The sequence below is a fragment of the Notechis scutatus genome, chromosome 11, assembly GCF_049901735.1.
Source record: "Notechis scutatus isolate UNSWTSFEM ecotype Mainland chromosome 11, rNotScu1.2, whole genome shotgun sequence".
Classification (NCBI taxonomy): Eukaryota; Metazoa; Chordata; class Lepidosauria; order Squamata; family Elapidae; genus Notechis; species Notechis scutatus.
Window position 1 is genome coordinate 17057476 of NC_142019.1, and position 20858 is coordinate 17078333.

The 20858-nt window shown below is 47.8% G+C and overlaps 1 protein-coding gene across 3 annotated transcripts in view; it reads right to left on the reverse strand.

Annotated features, from left to right (window-relative positions):
• IGF1R (insulin like growth factor 1 receptor) overlaps positions 1-15639 on the reverse strand; it is a 220565-nt gene extending 204926 nt beyond the window's left edge. For all 3 annotated transcript variants that reach the window (XM_087972930.1, XM_087972931.1, XM_087972929.1), the window contains exon 1: positions 14495-15639. In XM_087972930.1, coding sequence (XP_087829056.1) covers positions 14495-14597 — 103 coding nt within the window. In that variant the 5' untranslated portion in view covers positions 14598-15639. The remainder of the gene's footprint in view (positions 1-14494) is intronic.
• Between the last annotated feature and the right edge of the window lie 5219 nt (positions 15640-20858).

The window sequence follows — 20858 nt, forward strand, 5'->3', positions numbered from 1 at the left end:
TATAATAAAACGTTTCCCTAAGTCCTGGGTGCAAGTCTTATTGTTTTAATCGTGATGGTTATAGAACTCACAGCATCTCACTCAGAACTTGTGAAAAAGCGAATAACAACAATAACAACGAGGTTCAAGTCCATACAATGATGCCAAAAGATTCAAACTAACAGAGTTGGAAGGGACCTTGTAGGTCATCGAGTCCACCCCCCTGCCCACGAAGGAGACCCCACACCATTTCTCACAGATGGCAATCCAGTCTGTTCTTGAAAGCCTCCAGGGATGAAGCTCCCACAACTTCTGAAGGCAACTTCTGTTCCATCGGTTGATTGTTCTCACTGTCAAAAAGTTTCTCCTTATTTCCAGGTTGAATCTCTCCTTGTTCAGTTTCCATTCATTATTCCTTGTCTGGCCTTCAGGTGCTTTAGAAAATAGCTTGACCCCTCCTCCTCTCTGTGGCAGCCCCTCAAATATTGGAAGACCGCTATCCTGTCTCCCCTGGTTCTTGTCTTCCCTAGACTACTTACTTACCAGATTACTTACCAGATTTCAATTTTCCAGTTCTGTAGTAACTTTGATCGGTCACTAAAAGAACTGTTGTACATCGAGGACTATCGGTATTATTCCTTCCTTATTTATCGTACAGTGGATATGGACAAGGAATTAGAAAAGTAATGCAGATTTAATTGTAAATATGACACCAATAAATTTAACAAATAAGGAACCACAAGCTGTCGATAATAGAATTGCCCTTGATTCGGTTTTTTTTTGTTTTGCTTTCTTTGTTTTTCTATGTTGTGTATGTGTTTGTTCGTTTATTTTAATTGTATATTCAATAAAGTTTGCTTTTAAATAAATAAAAAAGTAATGCAGGAAATTTATGCTGTAGATGGTTAACAAGAGTATGCTATGCAAAAAGTTGTAGGAGGAGAAAAAATATTGTACCTATGATACAATAAAGACTGGATTATAAAACAAATTGAATTTACAGAAATGGCAAAGTGGACTAGTTTCGTCGGACAAAAATAATGACAAGGCTTTTCTGATGGACAAGGAGCCCTTATATGGACCTTTTGTTGAAAGAAGAAGAGATCAAATGGATGATTTCCAGATTTGAGGATTTAAAAGTTGGGGAGAAGATTAAGAGGACAATTTCTCGATAAACTGAAAGGATAGAAGGCATAATTTTATACGTGTGTTTTCATTTAATTCCTTTTTCCTCATTTTCTATCTCTGCCTATTCTGTTTCTCTGTTTCTTATTTGTTCTATCTTCTTTTGTATACTTTTTACCATATTCAAAAATTCCATCAATACACACACACAAATACAATCATACAAATCGCTTTCATCCTTTTTCTTTTTCTTACTATCTTTACATAGTTGTTTTGTTATTTACACTTTTTATCCTGTTCAAAAATTCCATTTACACCCATACACACACACAAACACAAATACAACCATACAAATCGCTTTCATTTCCACCCTTTTTCCTTTTCCTTTCTACCTTTGCATACTTGTTTTGTTTCTTAACACTTTTTGCCACGTTCAAAAATCCCATTCATACACACGGACACACACGCACCCAACCACCCACGTGTACACATATATATATACACAAATACAAAAGCAATTGTACAAATCACAATTTGGTTGCAATGAGCTTGACCCTAACCCTACCAACATGTTCGGTTTTGCTTGCTGTGTCAACCCAAGATAAATAATGCCAGGCCGGGCAGGAGAAAGAATAGAATAACAGAGTTGGAAGGGACCTTGGAGGTCTTCTAGTCCAACCTCCTGCCGAAGCAGGAAACCCTACACCACTTCAGACAAATGGTTATCCAATATCTTTTCAAAAACGTCCAGTGTTGGAGCATTCACAACTTCTGGATGCAAATTGTTCCACTGATTAATTGTTCTCACTGTGAGGAAATTTCTCCTTAGTTCTAGGCTGTTCCTCTCCTTGATTAGTTTCCATCCGTTGCTTCTTGTCCTGCCTTCAGGGGCTTTGGAGAATAACTTAACTCCCTCTTCTTTGGGGCAGCCCCTTGAGAAGACTGCTATCATGCCTCCCCTAGCCCTTGTTTTCATCACACACACAAACACACACACAGAGAGCCAACTGCTCCTCAAGGAACGGTTGAATGTCCAAGCCAGACACCCTTTGCGGCCTCTCACAACATCACAAGAAGTATCGCTGCCTCTCCTTCTTCAAAGGCACGGCCTTTTACATACCAAAGGGAAATGGAAACAAACCATCTGCTTCAAAGACCCCCTCCACCTACCCCATAAATCTCGCAAGGAGCCCCTCAGGAAGTGGAGAAGAAATGTTTACGCCTTGAAGTTTGCAGGAATGCGGGGAGCTCTTTATCTACGAGGGTCAGGGATTCCAGCTATTCTGACCACGTGGCCTCCAACACCTCCACCCCAAAGCTCAAACAAAATGGCCAGGTTTCCACCGCCGGTTCTCTCTCTAGAGAATCGATTCTGTAGGACTAGGAGTGACGTAGTAGCAAGGTGTTGCCATGAAGAAGAGGACCGTCAATTTAACAGAGTAACTGGACAACAGAGGTGGACGGCAGCTTGGAGATCTAGTTCAACCCCCCCTGCTGAACCAGGAAACCCTACACCAATCCAGAGAATCATTTGTCCAGTCTCTTCTTAAAAACCTCCAGTGATGAAACACCCACAACTTCTGGAGACAAGTCGTTCCACTGGTTGATTGTACTCACTGTCGGGAAATGTCTCCTTAGTTCTAGGTTGCTTGATTAGTTTCCACCCATGGCTTCTTGTCCTGCCTTCAGGTGCTTTGCAAAATAATGGCTGTGTCCACTTTCTTCTTAAAAGCCTCCAGTGATGGAGCAACCACAACTTCTGAAGGCAACTGGTTTCACTGATTAATTGTTCTCAGTATTAGGAAGTTTCTCAATTCTAGGTTGCTTCTCTCCTCGATTAGTTTCCAACCGTTACTTCTTCTCCTATTTTCAGGTGCTTTGGAAAATAGGGTGACCCCCCTCTTCTTTGGGGCAGCCCCTCAAATATTGGAGCATAGCTGTCATGTCACCTTAATCTTTCTTGTCCTGCCTTCAGATGCTTTGGAGAACAACCATTCAAAATTATGATGGACCTCCCAGGAAGGGGAGACTGAAGAGGGCCAACTGCCCCAATGGCACAGGTGTGCATTCTGAGGGCTCAACAACCCATCTTTAATTGCAGACATTTGCAGCATCCCTCAATCATGCAACCACGTTTTATGGCATCCTTTTTGCTCTGCATTTTATGACATTTTTGCTGAAAACTGGCATTCACTTCTGGTTTTTTTTGGCAAAACCGGTCCTTAACAAGCCACTGGTTCGTTTAATGACCGATATAACAACAGCTGTAAAATCAGGTCGTTCATGGGGGGAGACTTAGGGCTGGAAGGGACCTTGGAGGTCTTCTAGTCCAACCCCCTGCCTCAAAGCGGGTTGTTGCCCTCCTACGGCCTCCTCCACGTCTCCTGATGTACTGGCCTGTCTCCTGGTAGCGCCTCCATGCTCTGGACACTACGCTGACAGACACAGCAAACCTTCTTGCCACAGCTCGCATTGATGTACCATCCTGGATGAGCTGCACGACCTGAGCCACTTGTGTGGTTGTAGACTCCGTCTCATGCTACCACTAGAGTGAAAGCACCGCCAGCATTCAAAAGTGACCAAACCATCAGCCAGAAAGCATAGGAACTGAGAAGTGATCTGTTGGTCACCACCTGCAGAACCACTCCTTTATTGGGGATGTCTTGCTAACTGCCCGTGCTTTCCACCTGTTGTCTATTCCATTTGCACAACAGCATGTGAAATTGATTGTCAATCAGTGATGCTACCTAAGTGGACAGTTTGATTTCACAGAAGTGTGATTGACTTGGAGTTACATTGTGTTGTTTAAGTGTTCCCTTTATTTTTTTGAGCAGTGTATATATCTCCAAACAACTAAAGACCCGATCTCCCTTTCTTCACACTTGTTTCCTCAGAGTAGCTCCTCCACTAAATCTACGATTTACTTCTGAGAACTGCAAAAATTGAACAAACAAACCTGACCATCCCACCCTATCCAGTTACTAGGGAAACAGAAATATTTTGGCTCTTACAGGAGGAAAGGCTGGGGGGGTGGGGCTGCCTTTTGGTACTCACCATCTTCCTCAAGTCAGGTGTAAGTACAATAGAGCCTCCAAAACAAATAAAGCTCCAACGGCATTTATTTTCCACCTGTTCCTACAATGTTAGGCCTTGTTTGGGCCAGATGAACACATTCGTTTCAATTTCCAAGGAGAAGTCATTTCAAGTCCCCCTCCCACTGGTGGTATCTTGCAACATGTTTTCAACCAAAAATAAAGACATTCTCAATTTTTAAATGACAAGGGATCTAGAGGCTGAGCCAATAAGGTGGACGACTGAGGGAACTAGATATGTCTAGTCTAATGAAGAGAAGGATTAGGAGTGACACACAGCAGCCATCCAATATTTGATGGGCTATCACAGAGAAGAAGGGTTTACCCCAGTGATGGCGGACCTTTTTGTTGTGGTGTGCCGAAAACAGCGCACGCACGTGCTAGCACCCACAATGCAATGCGGGGCCCCTCCCCATGCATGCGTGTGCAACATCTCCCTCCGCCCCCCCTTACTAAGCACTGCACATGCGCGCGCCTCCCAACTTTGGCCCATTTGAGGCGGTTTTCGCTGTCCCGGAGGCTAGAGGGAAGCCTCTGCAGCCTTGGGAGGTCAAAAACAGGCCCGTTTTGGCACTTCTGGTATTTCCGGAAGGCCCGTTTTTCGGCCTCCTGAGGCTGCAGAGCCTCCGGGAGGGCAAAAAAGGCCTACAATGGGCCGAATATCCGCTGGGAGGCGCACGCAAGCATAGCACAGCTAAGTTTGGCTGGGGGTCACATGCCTGCACAAATGGCTCTGCGTGCCACCTGTGGCATGCATGGCATATGTTCGCCATCATGGGTTTATCCTATTCTCCAAAGCACCTGAGAGCAGGACAAGAAGTAACAGGTGGAAGGTCATTTAGAGCAGGGGTCCCCAACCGCCGGTCCGCGGACCGATACCAGTCCGTGGAACAACTCTTACCGGGCCGCTGGTTGCTGGGCGCCGCCATCTTTTTTTGGTAAAAAAGTGCTTCCGGTGAGCTTTTCCGGGCAGAAAGCTCACTGGAAGCACTTTTTCGTCAAAAAAAGATGGCGGCGCCCAGTTGATGCCGGTACCGGGCCGCGGCGCCCAGCTGATACCGGTACCGGGCCGCGGCGTCAAAAAGGTTGGGGATCCCTGATTTAGAGATCCAACCTAGAATAAGGAGACATTTCAAGCCAGTAAAAGAAAATGAATCAATGGAACTTCTGGAGCTTGTCTCCAGAAGTTGTGGGATGCTCCATCACTGGAGGTTTTCAAGAAGAGATTGGACAACCGCTTGTTTGAAATGGTATAAGGAGTTGGACTAGAAGATCTTTATGATACCTTCCAACTCTTATTAATGTTCAATGTACTATTCCCACCTGAAGACTTGAATTACTATCACGACTCTCAAGGCTGAAACTTGGGAACGCAACTGACTGGGTTATGGGGCTGCAACGAGAAGATGATTAAAACTAATTGGTTACTCAAGAATCAGTTCAACAATTCAACTATGTTTACAATGTTTTGCTTTACACCAGTGGTGGGTTTCAATTTTTGTTACTACCGGTTCTGTGGGCGTGGCTTGGTGGGCGTGGCATGGCTTGGTGGACATGGCAGGGGAAGGATACTGTAAAATCTCCATTCCCGCCCCACTCCTGGGGGAAGGTTACCACCAATTCTCTGAAATACTCAAAATTTCTGCTACCAGTTCTGCAGAACTGGTCAGAACCTGATGGATACCACCTCTGCTTTAAACAGTGGTTAGGCATAAACCAAGTTCCTGCATCCACGGCTGTTCAATACTCCATTCTCTAAATGTCTGTGGAGATTCTCAGTCCTCCAGGTCAGGTGGCCCCAATGGTGCTTTTTCGAGAGGCAACTGGACTTTCTGGGTTTTTTTTGAAGAACATTCTTGGATGAGAAGCAAAATGTCTTCAAAGAAAGAGCGAAAAGTCCAGCTACTTCTTGACAAAGCACCTTTGGGTCTCTGTTCCAAACTGTGGTGACCAAAACTTAATGTCAACTCATAAAATATTTCTCTGGTCTTTTTAGAGTTGCCAACAGAAAGAGAGCGGGGAGCAGTGCAGCAGCTTGCAAAACCGGAACTGCATTCCATAAATGTTTTCAAAGATCGTAACTAGGTGACCGAAGTTTCTGCCACACAAAATTCTAATTGGAGAGCCTGATTGATGACTCTGGGCTATGCATGTGTCCCATTGGAGAATATGAATTACGATACACCCAGGGGGTGGGGGGGAAAACCAGGGTCAAGGGTGACGATGAATGATGAGTCTCTGAGTTGGCTACAGCCAGGCAGTGCCGGCATGTTAACTCCTAATAAATCCGTTTTGGAAGTTTGGCTCGAGATTCATGATTTAAATGGGGGCAACCGCCAGAATCCTGACACTTAACAGTATTCCAGGAATGGTCTTATCAAGAGACCTTACAAAGGCCTTTTATCATCCTACTGATTGAAAGACCCAATTTCCCCTTCCAAATGAAGGATCACCCTAAAGCAGGGGAATTCTGGGAGTTGAAGTCCTCCAGGCTTAAAGTTGCCAAGGTTGGACACCCTTGCCCTAAAGCTTCCCCCCTAGTTTTGCCAGCAATGAATCATTAGTTCCCTCCATAAACCAAGGGACTAGCATCGTGTTTTGTCTCCCTTGTTTTTTATTTTTTAAAAAACAGTTGTAGGATTTGTGTGGAGGAAGAGGTCCCATTTCAGATCCTGTTTATGGAGACATATAGCAAACTGAAAGAGAATTCACCACCCTTCAAGCACCCCGGCAGGGAGCGGAAATTGCTAAGGCTACCGCAACTGCGATTGCTACATCCTCAGCCTTGTTTGAAATCTGGGAAAGCTTAGAAAACAAGAGTGTCTCGCTGCTTTGCATTTTGTTTTAATAGCCAAGACTGTTCAAATAGTGAAGATAGGAAGAAGTCAAAAGGTCAGCGCTGTGTTTGCAGATGTGGCGCAGCCAAGTGCATCAAGCAGCAGGTTCCCTTGGCCTCTCGCACAAACACCACAACCACAGCATGGTCTTCGGCCGGCTCTGTGGCTCCCCCGGACCTCCCCTCCCAGAAAGGCCGCCCCCCCCAACCCCCTTTCTCCTCCTCCTCTTCAAGCTTCCAAACACAGCGGAGGCCAGAGGAAGCCTTGCATTCTCAGTTCACACTTCCAAGTAAACACAACTATCACGCAAGTTCATCAATCACAGGGCTCTGCATGATAACATTCTCCCCATAACTTCCTTTCAAAAAAAAAAAAAAAGAGGCCTATTTGTTGGCCTCCTATACAAGCGAAGTCCGGGAAAGTCCTTCAAAAACAGGAAAAGGGAATGAAAGAAAATCCGCAAGGAGAGAGATGTGATTTCTATCTTCCTGGGGTCAGTCAGCCCCTTAAAAGTGGAAGAAAAACACAATTCCATCCCGCCAGATACGCAATTGGAAATAAAACTTCAGTGAACGCAGGTGGGATTTTGTTCAGAGGAATTGATCGTCTTCCACTGGCCGTGAATGAATTCCAAATACAGGAAGTCCTTGACTTACGGGCGCAACTGGGATCACGCCCCCATTTTACCAAGCTTTTTTGCCATGGCTGGTAAGCAAATGACGGCGGTTAAATTAATCGTGTGGGTCTTGCTTTCCCCCATTGTTACGTGGAATGGCCACTAAATAAATGGTTCTAAGTCAAGGACTGCACCTGCAGGGGTGCATCAAATTCCCTGCTAAGGGAATAGTTTGCCTCCTCCAACCGTTGAGGACTTACAGCTACAAATATTCGTAAGGGTTTGTGGAATTCTCAAAGAAGAAGCCAGCAGAAATTCCCTTACGCTACTCTAACATACTAAATTTGATTTAAAATATTTCACATCTCATTTCAATATTCAATATCCAATATTTCATAATCATACAAGACACTGAGTCATATATGATTCGCTATTTTAGCTTTGCAGGTTCACCAAACCAACTACACCAAATTAAATCAATTCTCTTATCTATTTTTTTATAATAGAATTCTGTATTGGCCAAGTGTGAGTGGACACACAAGGAATTTGTGCATAAGATCTCAGTGTGCAAACAAATAACAAAGTGAAGTGGTAATAATCTATACTTACGATCCGTCTACCTACGTATCTATCTATAACTATTTGTATCCATCTATCTATTTGTTTGTATGTCTCTCTCTCTCTCTCTCTCTCTCTCTCTCTCTCCTGTCTTTATCTATTGTACCTATTTACCTATTGTAAAAAGCTGCAGATTTTACTCTGACAGTCATTGCCAACTCTGGGGCCTGGTGCTCATCTCCATTTCAAGGTCATTGAACCAGCGCTGTCCAAAGACATTTCCACAGTCTTGTGGCCGGCATGACATCATGGTGCATTGTTACTTTCCCAGCGAAGTGGTACCTATTTATCTACTTGCATTTGCATGCTTTCAAACAGCTAGGTTGGCAGGAGCTGGGGCAAGGACGGGAGCTCACTCCATTACGCGGTGCTGGGGATTCAAACCTAGGCTGTCGGCTTTTCCATCTTAACTGCTGAGCCACCGTGCAGTCTCTTCATTTATTGTAGCTTAACTGCATAACTATCATACTTCTATTGCACATTTTGTCTTCATCAGGAGTGTCCAATCTTGGCAACTTTAAGGGCCTGCGGATTTCAACTCCCAGAAGTCCACAGGCCTGGCTGGGGGATTCTGGGAGTTGAAGTCCACAGGCCTTCATGTTGCCAAGATTAGATCCGCCCGGTTTACATCAAAATATATTGTCTTGATATCCACAACAATTAAACAAATGAATTCCGTTTCAAGTTCTTTATATCATCTACAGCGATTATTTTAAAAAGCAGCACCTAAGAAATATTACCTCAAAAAAGGGATAACCACCACAATGTTTTGAAATGTTTTCAGTACTACTGTTCTTTTAAGGAAGTGTCTCTGTATGATGAAATAGTGGAGAACATTCCAGCTCTCAGTATTTATAAACTTGATGACGAAACAAGTATTTTCAGGCTCTGCATAGTAACCAGAGTCCATATCACTGGTTTTGTACATATGTGGATTTTATTATGACCTGGCGAAGCATTTTAGATGCTCCAATGTTTGTAAAGAGTGAAAGTACAGGTAAGTCCTTATCTTACAACTGCAACTGAGCCCAACATTTTTTGTTGCTTAAGTGAAACATTTGCCCCATTTAATGACCTTCCTTGCCATATTTGTTAAGTGATCACTGCAGTTAAATTAGTCACATGGTTAAGAAGTGAATCTGGTTTCCCCATTGACTTTGCATGTCAGAAGGTTGCAAAAGACCCTGGGACATTTCGACCGTCATAAATATGAACCACTTGCCGAGCATCTGAATTATGATCACATGAAACCGGGGATGCTGCAACGGTCGTAAGTGTGAAAAACGTTCATCAGTACTTTTCTCAGTGCTTTCACTAAACGAATGGTTGTACCTCAAGGACATGTACTATCGCAATAGCTTACATAACTATGAAACTTCCTGGATTGATTTCATAAACCATGATTGTGTTAATTATGGATTAGGTCAACAATTACATCCATTTAAGAATACATCACAAATCCACTTAAAGCTGCTTCCACTGCTTTTAATTGGAAAAACTGAGAGGACATTTTACTTTTTAAAAAGTTCCCCTATGCATCTGGCCTACTGATTATTTGAAAAGTATTATTTTAGCTCAACCCAGGCATTATGATCGGACTCTAAAAATGGGAATCAGGATTTACCTACAGCAGAGAATCATAGAAAAGACTAGACAGCTCGTGACCCTGCTTGAATGGAGGGGTTGGACTAGATGACCTCAAAGGTCCCTCTCAACTCTGTTATTCTGACCCACTGGATTATCATTCAGAGGTATTTCCTTACTAGATTCCTCAAAGCCTCCAACAATGACAGAGCTTCTAAACCAGGGGTCTCCAACCTTGGCGACTTTAAGACTTGTGGACTTCAACTCCCAGAATTCCTCAGCCAGCAAAGCTGACTCACAGACTAACACAATACAGAAGCCTGATGATGGCAGATGAGATTCTGCTGAAACGTTGCTACAACTTTAAAAGCACAACTATAATGATGTGGGAAAATACCTGAACAAAGCTGAATACCATACATATAAATACCCACGAAAACTTTATATAGATAGATAGATAGATAGATAGATAGATAGATAGATAGATAGATAGATAGATAGATAGATAGATAGATAGATAGATAGATAGATATAGATATAGATATAGATATAGATATAGATATAGATAGATAGATAGATAGAGAGATAGAGAGATAGAGATACAGAGATATAGATATAGATATAGATATATACACATACACACACACATATAGATATAGATAGATATAGATATAGATATAGATATAGATATATAGATATAGATATAGATATAGATACACATACAGATACATATATGAATATGAGAGGTGGTTTACTATATCTTTCCATGCATTCAAATGCTTCTATTCTTTTGCACCATAACATCTGGAGCAGATTCTTAATGGTGTTTTTGCACTACAGGCTGGGATAAAGTCAGCCATTATAATTCCCTGCTAATATTTGCTCTTAAAAATGTAGCGCAACTATCCTCCACGCTTCTTTCTTAACAACAGAACAAGCAGCTGTCCTAAGGTAACAAAACACTTGGCAATCTCCAAGGTTAAGCCCAAATATCATTAGTTTGCAAACAAAAAAACCAACAGGCCTGATTTCCTAGGAAATAATGTTTATTGCTTCTTATATCTCTTGGCAAAGTGTCTTCAGCGGTTTTCCAAAGAAATCTCCCATCCTTTTATCAATTAGATTCCAGAAAGGCAAAACAATTCCTTTAGTGTCAAACCCATTTTATACTCCAGTATCTAAATTATGCTGGGAATTTACCTGATTGGCTCACTCATGCTAACTATATTTGCTTTATCAGCGACACATTAAGAGATATTGATGTTGATACTATACACATGCACACACAATTACAGCTTTAAGGGTTTCTTACTAAGTATCCAGCTATAGAGATCTAACATGCAAGAGCTGAAACACGCTCTATTAAAATAACACAAGTTTAGGTCACCAAACCACAACTGAATTAGCTTCCTCACTTACAAGTCATATCACTCAATAAAACAAAGGAGAAGACTGGCTTAAAATGCCAACCCAACTCTACTCGTAAATTCATCAGGGCAGAGGAAGAATTTCCACAGCACATATAAATACTGCTCTCTAGAGTTGGGGTCCCCAAGCCCACCCCCGATGGACTGGCACCAGTCCCTGGCATGCCAAAAACGGGGCCACACAAACAAGCGAAGCCACCCCATCCATGGGATGCAGGCAGCACACAAAACCATACCCCACCTCTGGTCCACAAAAAACCTCTCGCCATGGAACCGGTCTCTGGTGCCCCAAAGGTTGGGGGGTCACCCACTGCTGTAGAGAGCAAAGGAAATGCACCTCATACAAAAATTGTGTTTTTTGTTGGATTCTACAAATGACGCTGCCCCTCAAACACACACACACACACACCCCTCGCAGAGCAAGCTTTTAATATTTTATGGACAATCATTTTCAGCAATAAACACTGCTGCCTGCCCAGGTGAAGGAAGGAAACAGTTCAACAAAAAAATGACACCACAACAGCATCTACAGCCCACAGCCCCAAATTATAAAGGAGGATCAGAACCAAGTCAGCCAATTTGAAGAATTTTCTTGAAGGCCCAGAAAAGCAAACCAGGTCAAACCCACGATGGAAATTCACTCCCTATCGGTGATGCCTCTCCTGTAAGGGACCAAGCCAGGTTCCCCTCCTCTCTCACTGACATCTTAATTACTGTTTTACCTACCAATCATACCTTGGATTTCAAAACTATATTAACTGAAGATTACAGAGACAGCCATTCCATATTATTTTGGTTCCAACTCTTGTATATTCCTATTTAGGAATGCATGACTTCTTATGACCGAAAATGGAAGAGCGAGTTTAGCTATGACACATTCTATGTATTTGAAAAAAAAAAAAGCAGCTACATACGCATAAAACTAAGACTAGATGTTCGTTGTGTTACAATGAGAAGAGCAGTGGGCTGGGGGTGGGAGTAGGAGTGGGGGTCCTTTTTTCAAGAGATGGTGGGGTTTTTTTTTTCAAGCCAACCAACATGTTTTCATTCTTTTCATCCACTGTAAACACAGATTCATTTCCCAACAATTCACTCTGCTTATTAAGATTTTTTTTTTTACAGATTAATGAATATTTTAACGCAGTCGTCTAAATCCTGGGTTGTTGGTTTCACACACACACACCCCGCTGACAATGCCCTTGTTAAGAAAACAGTGGATAACTAGATCAATAACAACAGCAGATAAAATGCCATTTTTATGCTCGTACTGTACTTTAAAAGAACTGCACCTAACAGGATAATCTTTTTTTTTTAATCATCAAAAGCTTGAACATGCCGTTTAGACGCCGAGATCAATGGGGCTCCTACGTAGAGGCAGTCACGATTTTTCTGCACTCATGTTTGTTTACTTGCCTACTTCTCGTTTTACTCCAACACTAAACGGATTAAAGTTTTGTGTTTTTTTTTTTTCTTTTTGGGGCCTGGCCTAAATCCTTACGTGCAGTCAAAGATTATACTTGTAGAGAAAAACACACAGGGGGGGGAAGTCGTTGGGAAGATGAGGTGAAACAACCCTGTTTTAGAAATGCGATCTATGACTCACATTTTGACCTTGTCATCCAAAAAGCAGCCATTGAGGCAGTTTCCCAAAGGTCAAACACTTGCCCGAACTCGCCTTAGAGACCTCCCCAAAAGCCCCAATGTGCACAGCCCCTTTGCCCCCACAAAACCCAAAGAGCTACACTTGCACACTGATTGTTGTTATTGAACCTAAGAGGTGAGGTCTCTTTCCTCCCTAGGGGGGGGGGCAAGGGGGAGGGCATCCCAACCCCACCACGAACAACAATCCATAAGGTGTCACTTTCTCCACCCATTTCACCGATTCACAAACCACCAAAGAAAGTTCTTTTTTCTCTCAACACCCCCCCCCTCTCCTTTTACAGGGAGGTCATGCAGGATTTTTTTTCCCCTCCCTCTCCCACACCTTCTGCTCAAGCATGAAGCCACCAGCTGTCTAAGGGGGGGGGGAGCTTCAGGAATTGCACCAAATAGGGCCCTTGCCCAATTCTCTCTCCCCCTTCCTCTTTTGTCTCACCCCCACCCCACAAAACAATCAAAACATTTCAGTGGGGGGAGAGAAGGAGGAGAGGAGGACAAAGAGCATGCATCCACTGCCTTCCTCCTCTCACCAACCCCCGGGAGCTCGGGAGGATGAATATTCACTGAGTAACATTTTAATTGCAACTTCTACTTCTCTGCGTTATAAACAAACAAGAGTTATATAAAAACACTCTTGCTTTCTCCAGCTTTGGATTCGTTGCACAGAGGGAAGCAAAGTGGGGTGGTGGTGGATACAATCCCTTCTCTCCCCTCAAAAACATCTAGCCCCCCCCCAAAAAAAATAATAATATTTGACCGCAAAAAGAGGCTTTCCACATGGGGCTGGTTAGAGGCGCTCTTTTCGACACAAAAGAGACCCCCATAATACTAATACTACCACTACTACTAATACTACTACTAATACTACTAATAATAATGCAAGTTCTGGCGGCTGGGGAAGGGAGGGGGAGGGGTTCGCGAAAGCCTGTCCCGGCTTGGCTGCCGGCTGTTCGGGTCTCCAAGGGTCGCCCGCCACCGCCGCCGCCGGGTTGCAGCGCTCCAGGTGCCGGCGCGCTCTGCTTGTTTACGCAACGGCTGGCTCTCCGGGCGTCTGCCAAGCCCCCCGGGGAAAGCCGAGCCGGTTGCCTTGCGCGGGAGAGGCCGGCTCGGTCGGCCGGAGGCCCCCCTCGAAGGGGCGGCGGGGCCAGACACCCCTTCCCCCTCCCCACACACCCACCCACCCTCCTTCCCTGCTCCTCTCTCCGCCTGTGGCCAGTCCAGCCAGGCTGGGAAGGAAAGCGTTTCCGCGGGGGAGTGGGGGCTCGTGGGAAAGGAGCCCCCCACCCCCAAAACAAGCCCGGAATGCAAAGCCTGGAAGGAGACAGCGAAGCTTGCCTTCCCCGGCCGAGGGGGCGGGGAGGAGAAAAAAGGGGCCAGGGGGTCCCCGCGCGTTTGGAGACCCTGCCTGGTTTCCCCCCTCACCGCGGCCTCGGCGGGAAAGGCGCCCCTGGCATGGCGTCCCCCTCCCTCTCCCCACCCAAAAAAATCCCCATTCCCCAAACTAAAGCTGGGGTGATTTGTTTCCCCCTCCAACAACCCCCCGTCGCCAACACTCACTTTTTCCATCGGCTGGCCGCAGGCAAAGCGGGGCGGCGCAGAGCAGCAGCAGGAGCCCCCTCACCAAGGCCAGGGAGCCCCCCCCCCCGACGCCAGGCTTCATTCCTCTGTTTGGTGGTTCGGTTGTGGGGAGCAAAACGGCCTCGACGGAATTATAATAATACTAACAACAATAATAATAAAAATAAAAATAAAAAAATATTCCCCGCAATCCCCGAGTTCCGCTGCGCTCTTCGCCCTTTTCCCGGGACAAGGCAAATAAACCAAATATTGGGATGGGGGGTAGTTTTAAACCCCTCCCCTTGCCAAAAAAAGGGGGGAGAGGAAAACAAGCCCACCCGCCCAGGGAAGGGAGGGAGGGAGGGAGGGAAAAGCGTCCGGGCGCCCTCCGGAGAGGCTGCTGGCTTTGGAGAGGGGGAAATTCTCGGCCCACCTTGGTGGGGCGGGTGGGGGAGAGAAGGAAGACCGGAGAACGGGGCAAGGGGAAGGAGGGAGGGGAGGAAGGTCCGGGCCTGGTTTGGGGCTCGCCGCCGCCTCCTCTTCCTCCTCCTCCTTCTCCAGCTACGACGGGAGGCCGGGGGAAGCAGCTCAGCCTCGCCTGCTCGCCTCCAAAAGGAGCCGCCCGCCCGGGAGGCGCCGCAGCGAGCAATCCGCATCTTCGACCTCCATGTTGGCTTGGGTTTCCCGGCCCCGCTTCGGCTCAAAGAGGGAAAGGGGGCCGCCCCGAGGGTGGGGGGAGATTGGGGTGGGGGTCGCCCCGGCTCCTCCTGCGTCCGCCTGGCCCGCCTGACCCGCCGGAGCGGACTCGGCCCTGCCTGCCCGCCTGGCGCAAAAGCAGGAGAAGCAGCCACGCAAGCCGCCTCTGCCGCCGCCGCCGCCGCTGCCGCCTTTGCTTCCTCCGCTGCTTTCCCGCCCCTCGCAAGACCGAAAGAAAGAAAGAGCCGCCCGGGTCTCCGGGGGTTGTTTTTGTTCGGAGGGCGGGAGGGCGGCGGGGGGACGACGCCGGGGAGCCCCGACCGACGGAGGAGAGGCTGCCTGCGAAGGGCGATCGCCGCGCAATTGCGCCGCCGCGGCTCCTGCTGCTGCTGCTGCTGCTGCTGCTCCTTGGCGCTTTCTTCGGCGGGCGAGAAGCAAAATCCGGAGCCGCGATGAATGGAGCCAGGCAGGCAGGGAGGGAGGGAGGGCGGGCGGCGGGCAAGGCTTCCCCGCGCCGCCCCTTCGGCGCTCCCCTCCTCCGCCTCCTCCTCCTCTCTTTTCCCAGGCTCGGCGGCGAGAGGGAGCCTCGACAGCGGCCGCCGCCTCCCCGGCTGCTGCCACTCGGCGGGGCGGAAACGACCCCGGACGGGGGAGAAGGGGAGCAGCCGCGCCAGGGCAGGGCAGGGCAGGGCGTGGCTGGGGCGGCTGCTCTTCTCTCCGCCGCCCTCCTCCTCCTCCTTTCCTTCCTTCCTTCCCTCCTTCCTTCCTTCCTTCCTTTCTTCCTTCCTCCCACCTTCCTTCCTCCTTCCTTCCCTCCCTCCTCCTTTCCTTCCTTCCTTCCTCCTTCCTTCCCTCCTCCTTTCCTTCCCCCTCTCCCTTCCTTCCTTCCTCCTTCCTTCCTTTCCTCCTTCCTCCTCCCTTCCTTCCTTCCTTCCTCCCCCTTCCTTCCTTCCTCCCTTCCTTCCTTCCTTCCTCACTCTTTCCTTCCTTCCTTCCTTCCTCCTTCCTTCTTCCTCCTTTCCTTCCTTCCTTCCTCCTTTCCTTCCTTCCTTCCTTCCCTCCCTCCTTCCTTCCCACTTCCTTTCCTTCCTTCCTTCCCACTTCCTTCCTTCCTTCCTCCACCTTCCTTCCCTCTTCCTTTCCTTCCTTCCCTCCTCCTTTCCTTTCTTCCTTCCTCCTTTCCTTCCTTTCTTCCTTCCCTCCCACCTTCCTTCCTCCTTTCCTTCCTTCCCTCCCACCTTCCTTCCCTCCTTCCTTCCTTCCCTCCTACTTTCCTTCCCTCCTCCTTTCCTTCCTTCCTTCCTTTCTTCCTTCCCCTACCTTCCTCCTACCTTCCTTCCTTTCCTCCCTCCTTTTCCTTCCTTCCTTCACTCCCACCTTCCTTCCTTCCTCCTTCCTTCCCTCCTTTCCTTTCTTCCTTCCCTCTTCCTTTCTTTCCTCCTTCCTTCCCTCCTCCTTTCCTTCCTTCCCTCTTCCTTTCCTTCCTTCCCTCCTCCTTTCCTTCCTTCCTTCCTCCTTTCCTTCCTTTCTTCCTTCGCTCCCACCTTCCTTCCTCCTTTCCTTCCTTCCCTCCCACCTTCCTTTCCTCCTTCCTTCCTTCCTTCCCTCCTCCTTTCCTTCCTTCCCTCCTCCTTTCCTTCCTTCCTTCCCTCCTCCTTCCTTCCTTCCTTTCCTTCCTTTTCTCCTCCTTTCCTTCCTTCCTTCCCTCCCACCTTCCTTCCTTCCTCCTTTCCTTCCTTCCTTCTCCTTTCCTTTCTTCCTTCCCTCCCACCTTCCTTCCTCCTTTCCTTCCTTCCTACCTTCCTTCCTCCCTCCTTTCCTTCCTTCCTTCCCTCCCAACTTCCTTCCTTCCTCCTTTCCTTCCTTCCCTCCCACCTTCCTTCCTTCCCTCCCTCCTCCTTTCCTTCCTTTCTTCCTCTCCCACCTTCCTTCCTTCCTCCTTTCCTTCCTTCCTTCCTTCCCTCCCACCTTCCTTCGTTCCTCCTTTCCTTCCTTCCCTCCTACTTTCCTTCCCTCCTCCTTTCCTTCCTTCCTTCCTTTCTTCCTTCCCCTACCTTCCTACCTACCTTCCTTCCTTTCCTCCCCTCCTCTTTTCCTTCCTTCCTTCACTCCCACCTTCCTTCCTTCCTCCTTCCTTCCCTCCTCCTTTCCTTTCTTCCTTCCCTCTTCCTTTCTTTCCTCCTTCCTTCCCTCCTCCTTTCCTTCCTTCCTCTTCCTTTCCTTCCTTCCTCCTCCTTTCCTTCCTTCCTTCCTCCTTTCCTTCCTTTCTTCCTTCGCTCCCACCTTCCTTCCTCCTTTCCTTCCTTCCCTCCCACCTTCCTTCCCTCCTTCCTTCCTTCCTTCCCTCCTCCTTTCCTTCCTTCCCTCCTCCTTTCCTTCCTTCCTTCCCTCCTCCTTCCTTCCTTCCTTTCCTTCCTTTTCTCCTCCTTTCCTTCCTTCCTTCCTCCCACCTTCCTTCCTTCCTCCTTTCCTTCCTTCCTTCCTTTCCTTTCTTCCTTCCCTCCCACCTTCCTTCCTCCTTTCCTTCCTTCCTACCTTCCTTCCTCCCTCCTTTCCTTCCTTCCTTCCTCCCAACTTCCTTCCTTCCTCCTTTCCTTCCTTCCCTCCCACCTTCCTTCCTTCCCTCCCTCCTCCTTTCCTTCCTTTCTTCTCTCCCACCTTCCTTCCTTCCTCCTTTCCTTCCTTCTTTCCTTCCTCCCACCTTCCTTCGTTCCTCCTTTCCTTCCTTCCCTCCTCCTTTCCTTTCCTCCTCCTTTCCTTCCTTCCCTCCCACCTTCCTTCCTCCTTTCCTTCCTTCCTTCCTTCACTCCCACCTTCCTTCCCTCCTCCTTTCCTTCCTTCCCTCCTTCCTTCCTTCCCGGCCGGCCTCTCTTGCTGCTCAAAGCGAGGAGGAGGAGGAGGCGGATTCCCGCTAGCGCTCAGCCCCGGGACTCTCCGGCCAGGGTACAAGCAAGGCCCGCTTCGGGCTCCCGCTGCAGATGCAGATGCAGGCGGAGCGGCTGCGGGAACAAAGCGCCGCGCAACCCTGCACAGCGCCCGGCGGCTTCCCCGCGCTTGGAGAAGATGGGCTGGGCAAGGGAGGAAGGGAAGGAGGGAAGGCAGCAGAAGCGGCGGCGGCGGCGGCGGCTTCCTCGGCGCCTCCTCCTCCTCTTCCTCCCCCGGCTTACAGGCTGGCCTGGGCGCAGAGCCGCCGCCGCTGCTACCGCCTCCTCCTCCTCCTCCGGCTTCTGCTGCGGAAAGGAGCAGCGCTGCGCGGCCGGTGCCTGGCCGCCTTTCTTTCTCTCTCCCTGCAGCGGCCGGGCGAGTCGGGCTGGCGGGCTCGCGTTCGTTGGGGGGGGCGGGGGGCGTCTTTGGCCGCCTCTGCCTTGGCCGAAGCAGTTGGGGGAGGCGGGGGTTGGGGAGAGGAGGAAGGCGCGCGAGCTTTGCAACAGGATCGGGGTGCAGCTCCACCGGGCTCGCCTGGGCTTGGGGGTTCGGGGGGCTGGGTTGGGGAGGCTTCCCGGCTTCCTGCTGGAGCGGCCCGAGGGAGGGCAACGGGGCTTTTGGAGCTGTCAGTGGGATGGGGAGGGTCGCTGGTCAATGTAAGTCAAAGAAAAGAAAACGCATTCCATAAAGAAATAAACGGGGGAGGGGGCGCTCGCTAGGCAGGAGGCGCAGGGCGGAGGCAGCAGCAGCAAAAAATAGCCAAATAAAAATAGAGGAGGGGGAAGCGAAGGGAGGGGAGAGGCGCCCCCCCACGGGTCTGCGGGCTTCTCTTCCCCTCCTCCCCCTCCCTCCCTCCCTCCCTCCCGAGCCCTGGCGGCTGGGAACGGAGCCTCCGGGGCGCGGGGAGCCGAGCGCGCCTCCACGGCGGTTCCTTTTGGCAAAGGGCGCGAGTCCGGGCACGCCGGCTGGGCAGAGCCGGGCCTCGCAACCCGCTCCGCCGGAATGCGGAGGCTCCCGAGACCGGTTTGGCACGTTGGGTGGACCGGCTCGTGCTGGGGGGGCGGTAGAGCCCGGGATGTCGAGCCAGCCCGACCGACGCCTTGCAAAGCCCAGCCAGGTTCCCCGTGTCGTGTGAACTCAAGTGCCACCTTGATTTGGCGGGGAGTTTCGAGCCGGGTAACTGCTGTTTTTCCTACCTGGCCTGATGGCCTTGAACCCTGAATCTACTCGATGAGGGGTTCCCTGAAGGTGAGAACCAACCAAGGTTAAAACTCAAGCCGGTGGACACGTGTGAATGCAACCCCGTCCAAAGCAATGCATGGACCCGGCTTGCATCTGAATAAGCTATTCATGCCTTATCCAAATCTCAAGCCACAAGGAAGCTATGTTTTGTTTTCAGGTATCAAGTTTTATTTCCCCCACTGCCTCCATCCCACCTAAAATCAAGAGATTTAAATCTAGAAGCCAGTAAATCTTGCCTGGAGCTTTGAGGGAAGAAAACAGGTACAGGTGAAAGGCTAACAAGTTCCTGGTTATCAGCAATATTCAGAGCAAGGTGTCTTGATAAACGTAGGTTTTTCCCAACCTGACATAACAGTTACAGCAGGATTTTGTGGCTGAACAGCACAATCCTTTATTAGCCCTCCAAACAAGTCACCTAAATTGGTTGCTGGATGAAAAAATTAATCCCTGTGAAATGACCTATGAATTTTGTTGCATCCAAAAGAAACACCTCAGAGAATGAGGAATGCTTTCCTGATGTAATGGCTGACACCAACCAGAAATGTTTTGTTTTTTTTAATCCCTATATAGAATTAATGCTGAGCAAATAAGCTTTAATCAATTTTACCTAATATGATTATTCAACTGATTTCTTATAAAGATGTGCAGCTGGAGGAATCAGTTAACATCTGCATATTAAAGGAAATTGAGCAGACTAATGCAATCCAAAAAAAACAGTTTCTGGTTGTACGTTCCCTCTGTGCAGCCTTGAAAGGAGCACATCAATTAAAATCAATTGCTAATTGGATTGAGAGACAAATGGGGAATAAAGCAAGCTAGGCCTGGTTTATGCAACTTTCTAGACGGGTGTGTTTGGCTTTGGGTTGGCTTGAAATCCACCTGAGTATATTTTATTCAGTTAACCATGGTTAAATAAAACACAGTTTACCTATCCATAACATTTTGTGGCCTGAAAGTCCTTTGTTCATTTCTTGGATGCATGTGAAAATTCAGGTTGAAATATTCTACTGGCGTGTTCTGGAAAGCAAAATGGGAGAAAGGTATAACACAAAGTGCAAGACAAATGTACAATGTCCATGAGAAATCAAAAACAACACACTTGATACCTTCCAAGCTGTTAAAAAAAAAGCACATACTAAAAAACACTGCTGTAATGTTCATATCCTTGGATAACCTTTCAACCTTAACTTCGGATACTGTAAATCATACGCTTGAAAAACATTTTGAGATTAATCATCAAGGTGACATCAACTTTTCCCTTGCATAGTGTGTGCCTTGTTTTGTGTGTTGTTTAGGTGTGCTCAAATTGCAGTGTATCTCAGAGAAATGGATCACTCGCGATGCCAGCCAAACAATATTTGTAGTCACAAAAGGATAGCGAATGTCTATACAGAGTCTCAATTATCCAGATCATGTTTGTGCCAAAGGTGCTTTTCAAAAGAAACTTGACTTTTTTGGACTTTATCTTTTTTGACTTGAAAACGTTTGGCTTCTGCATCCC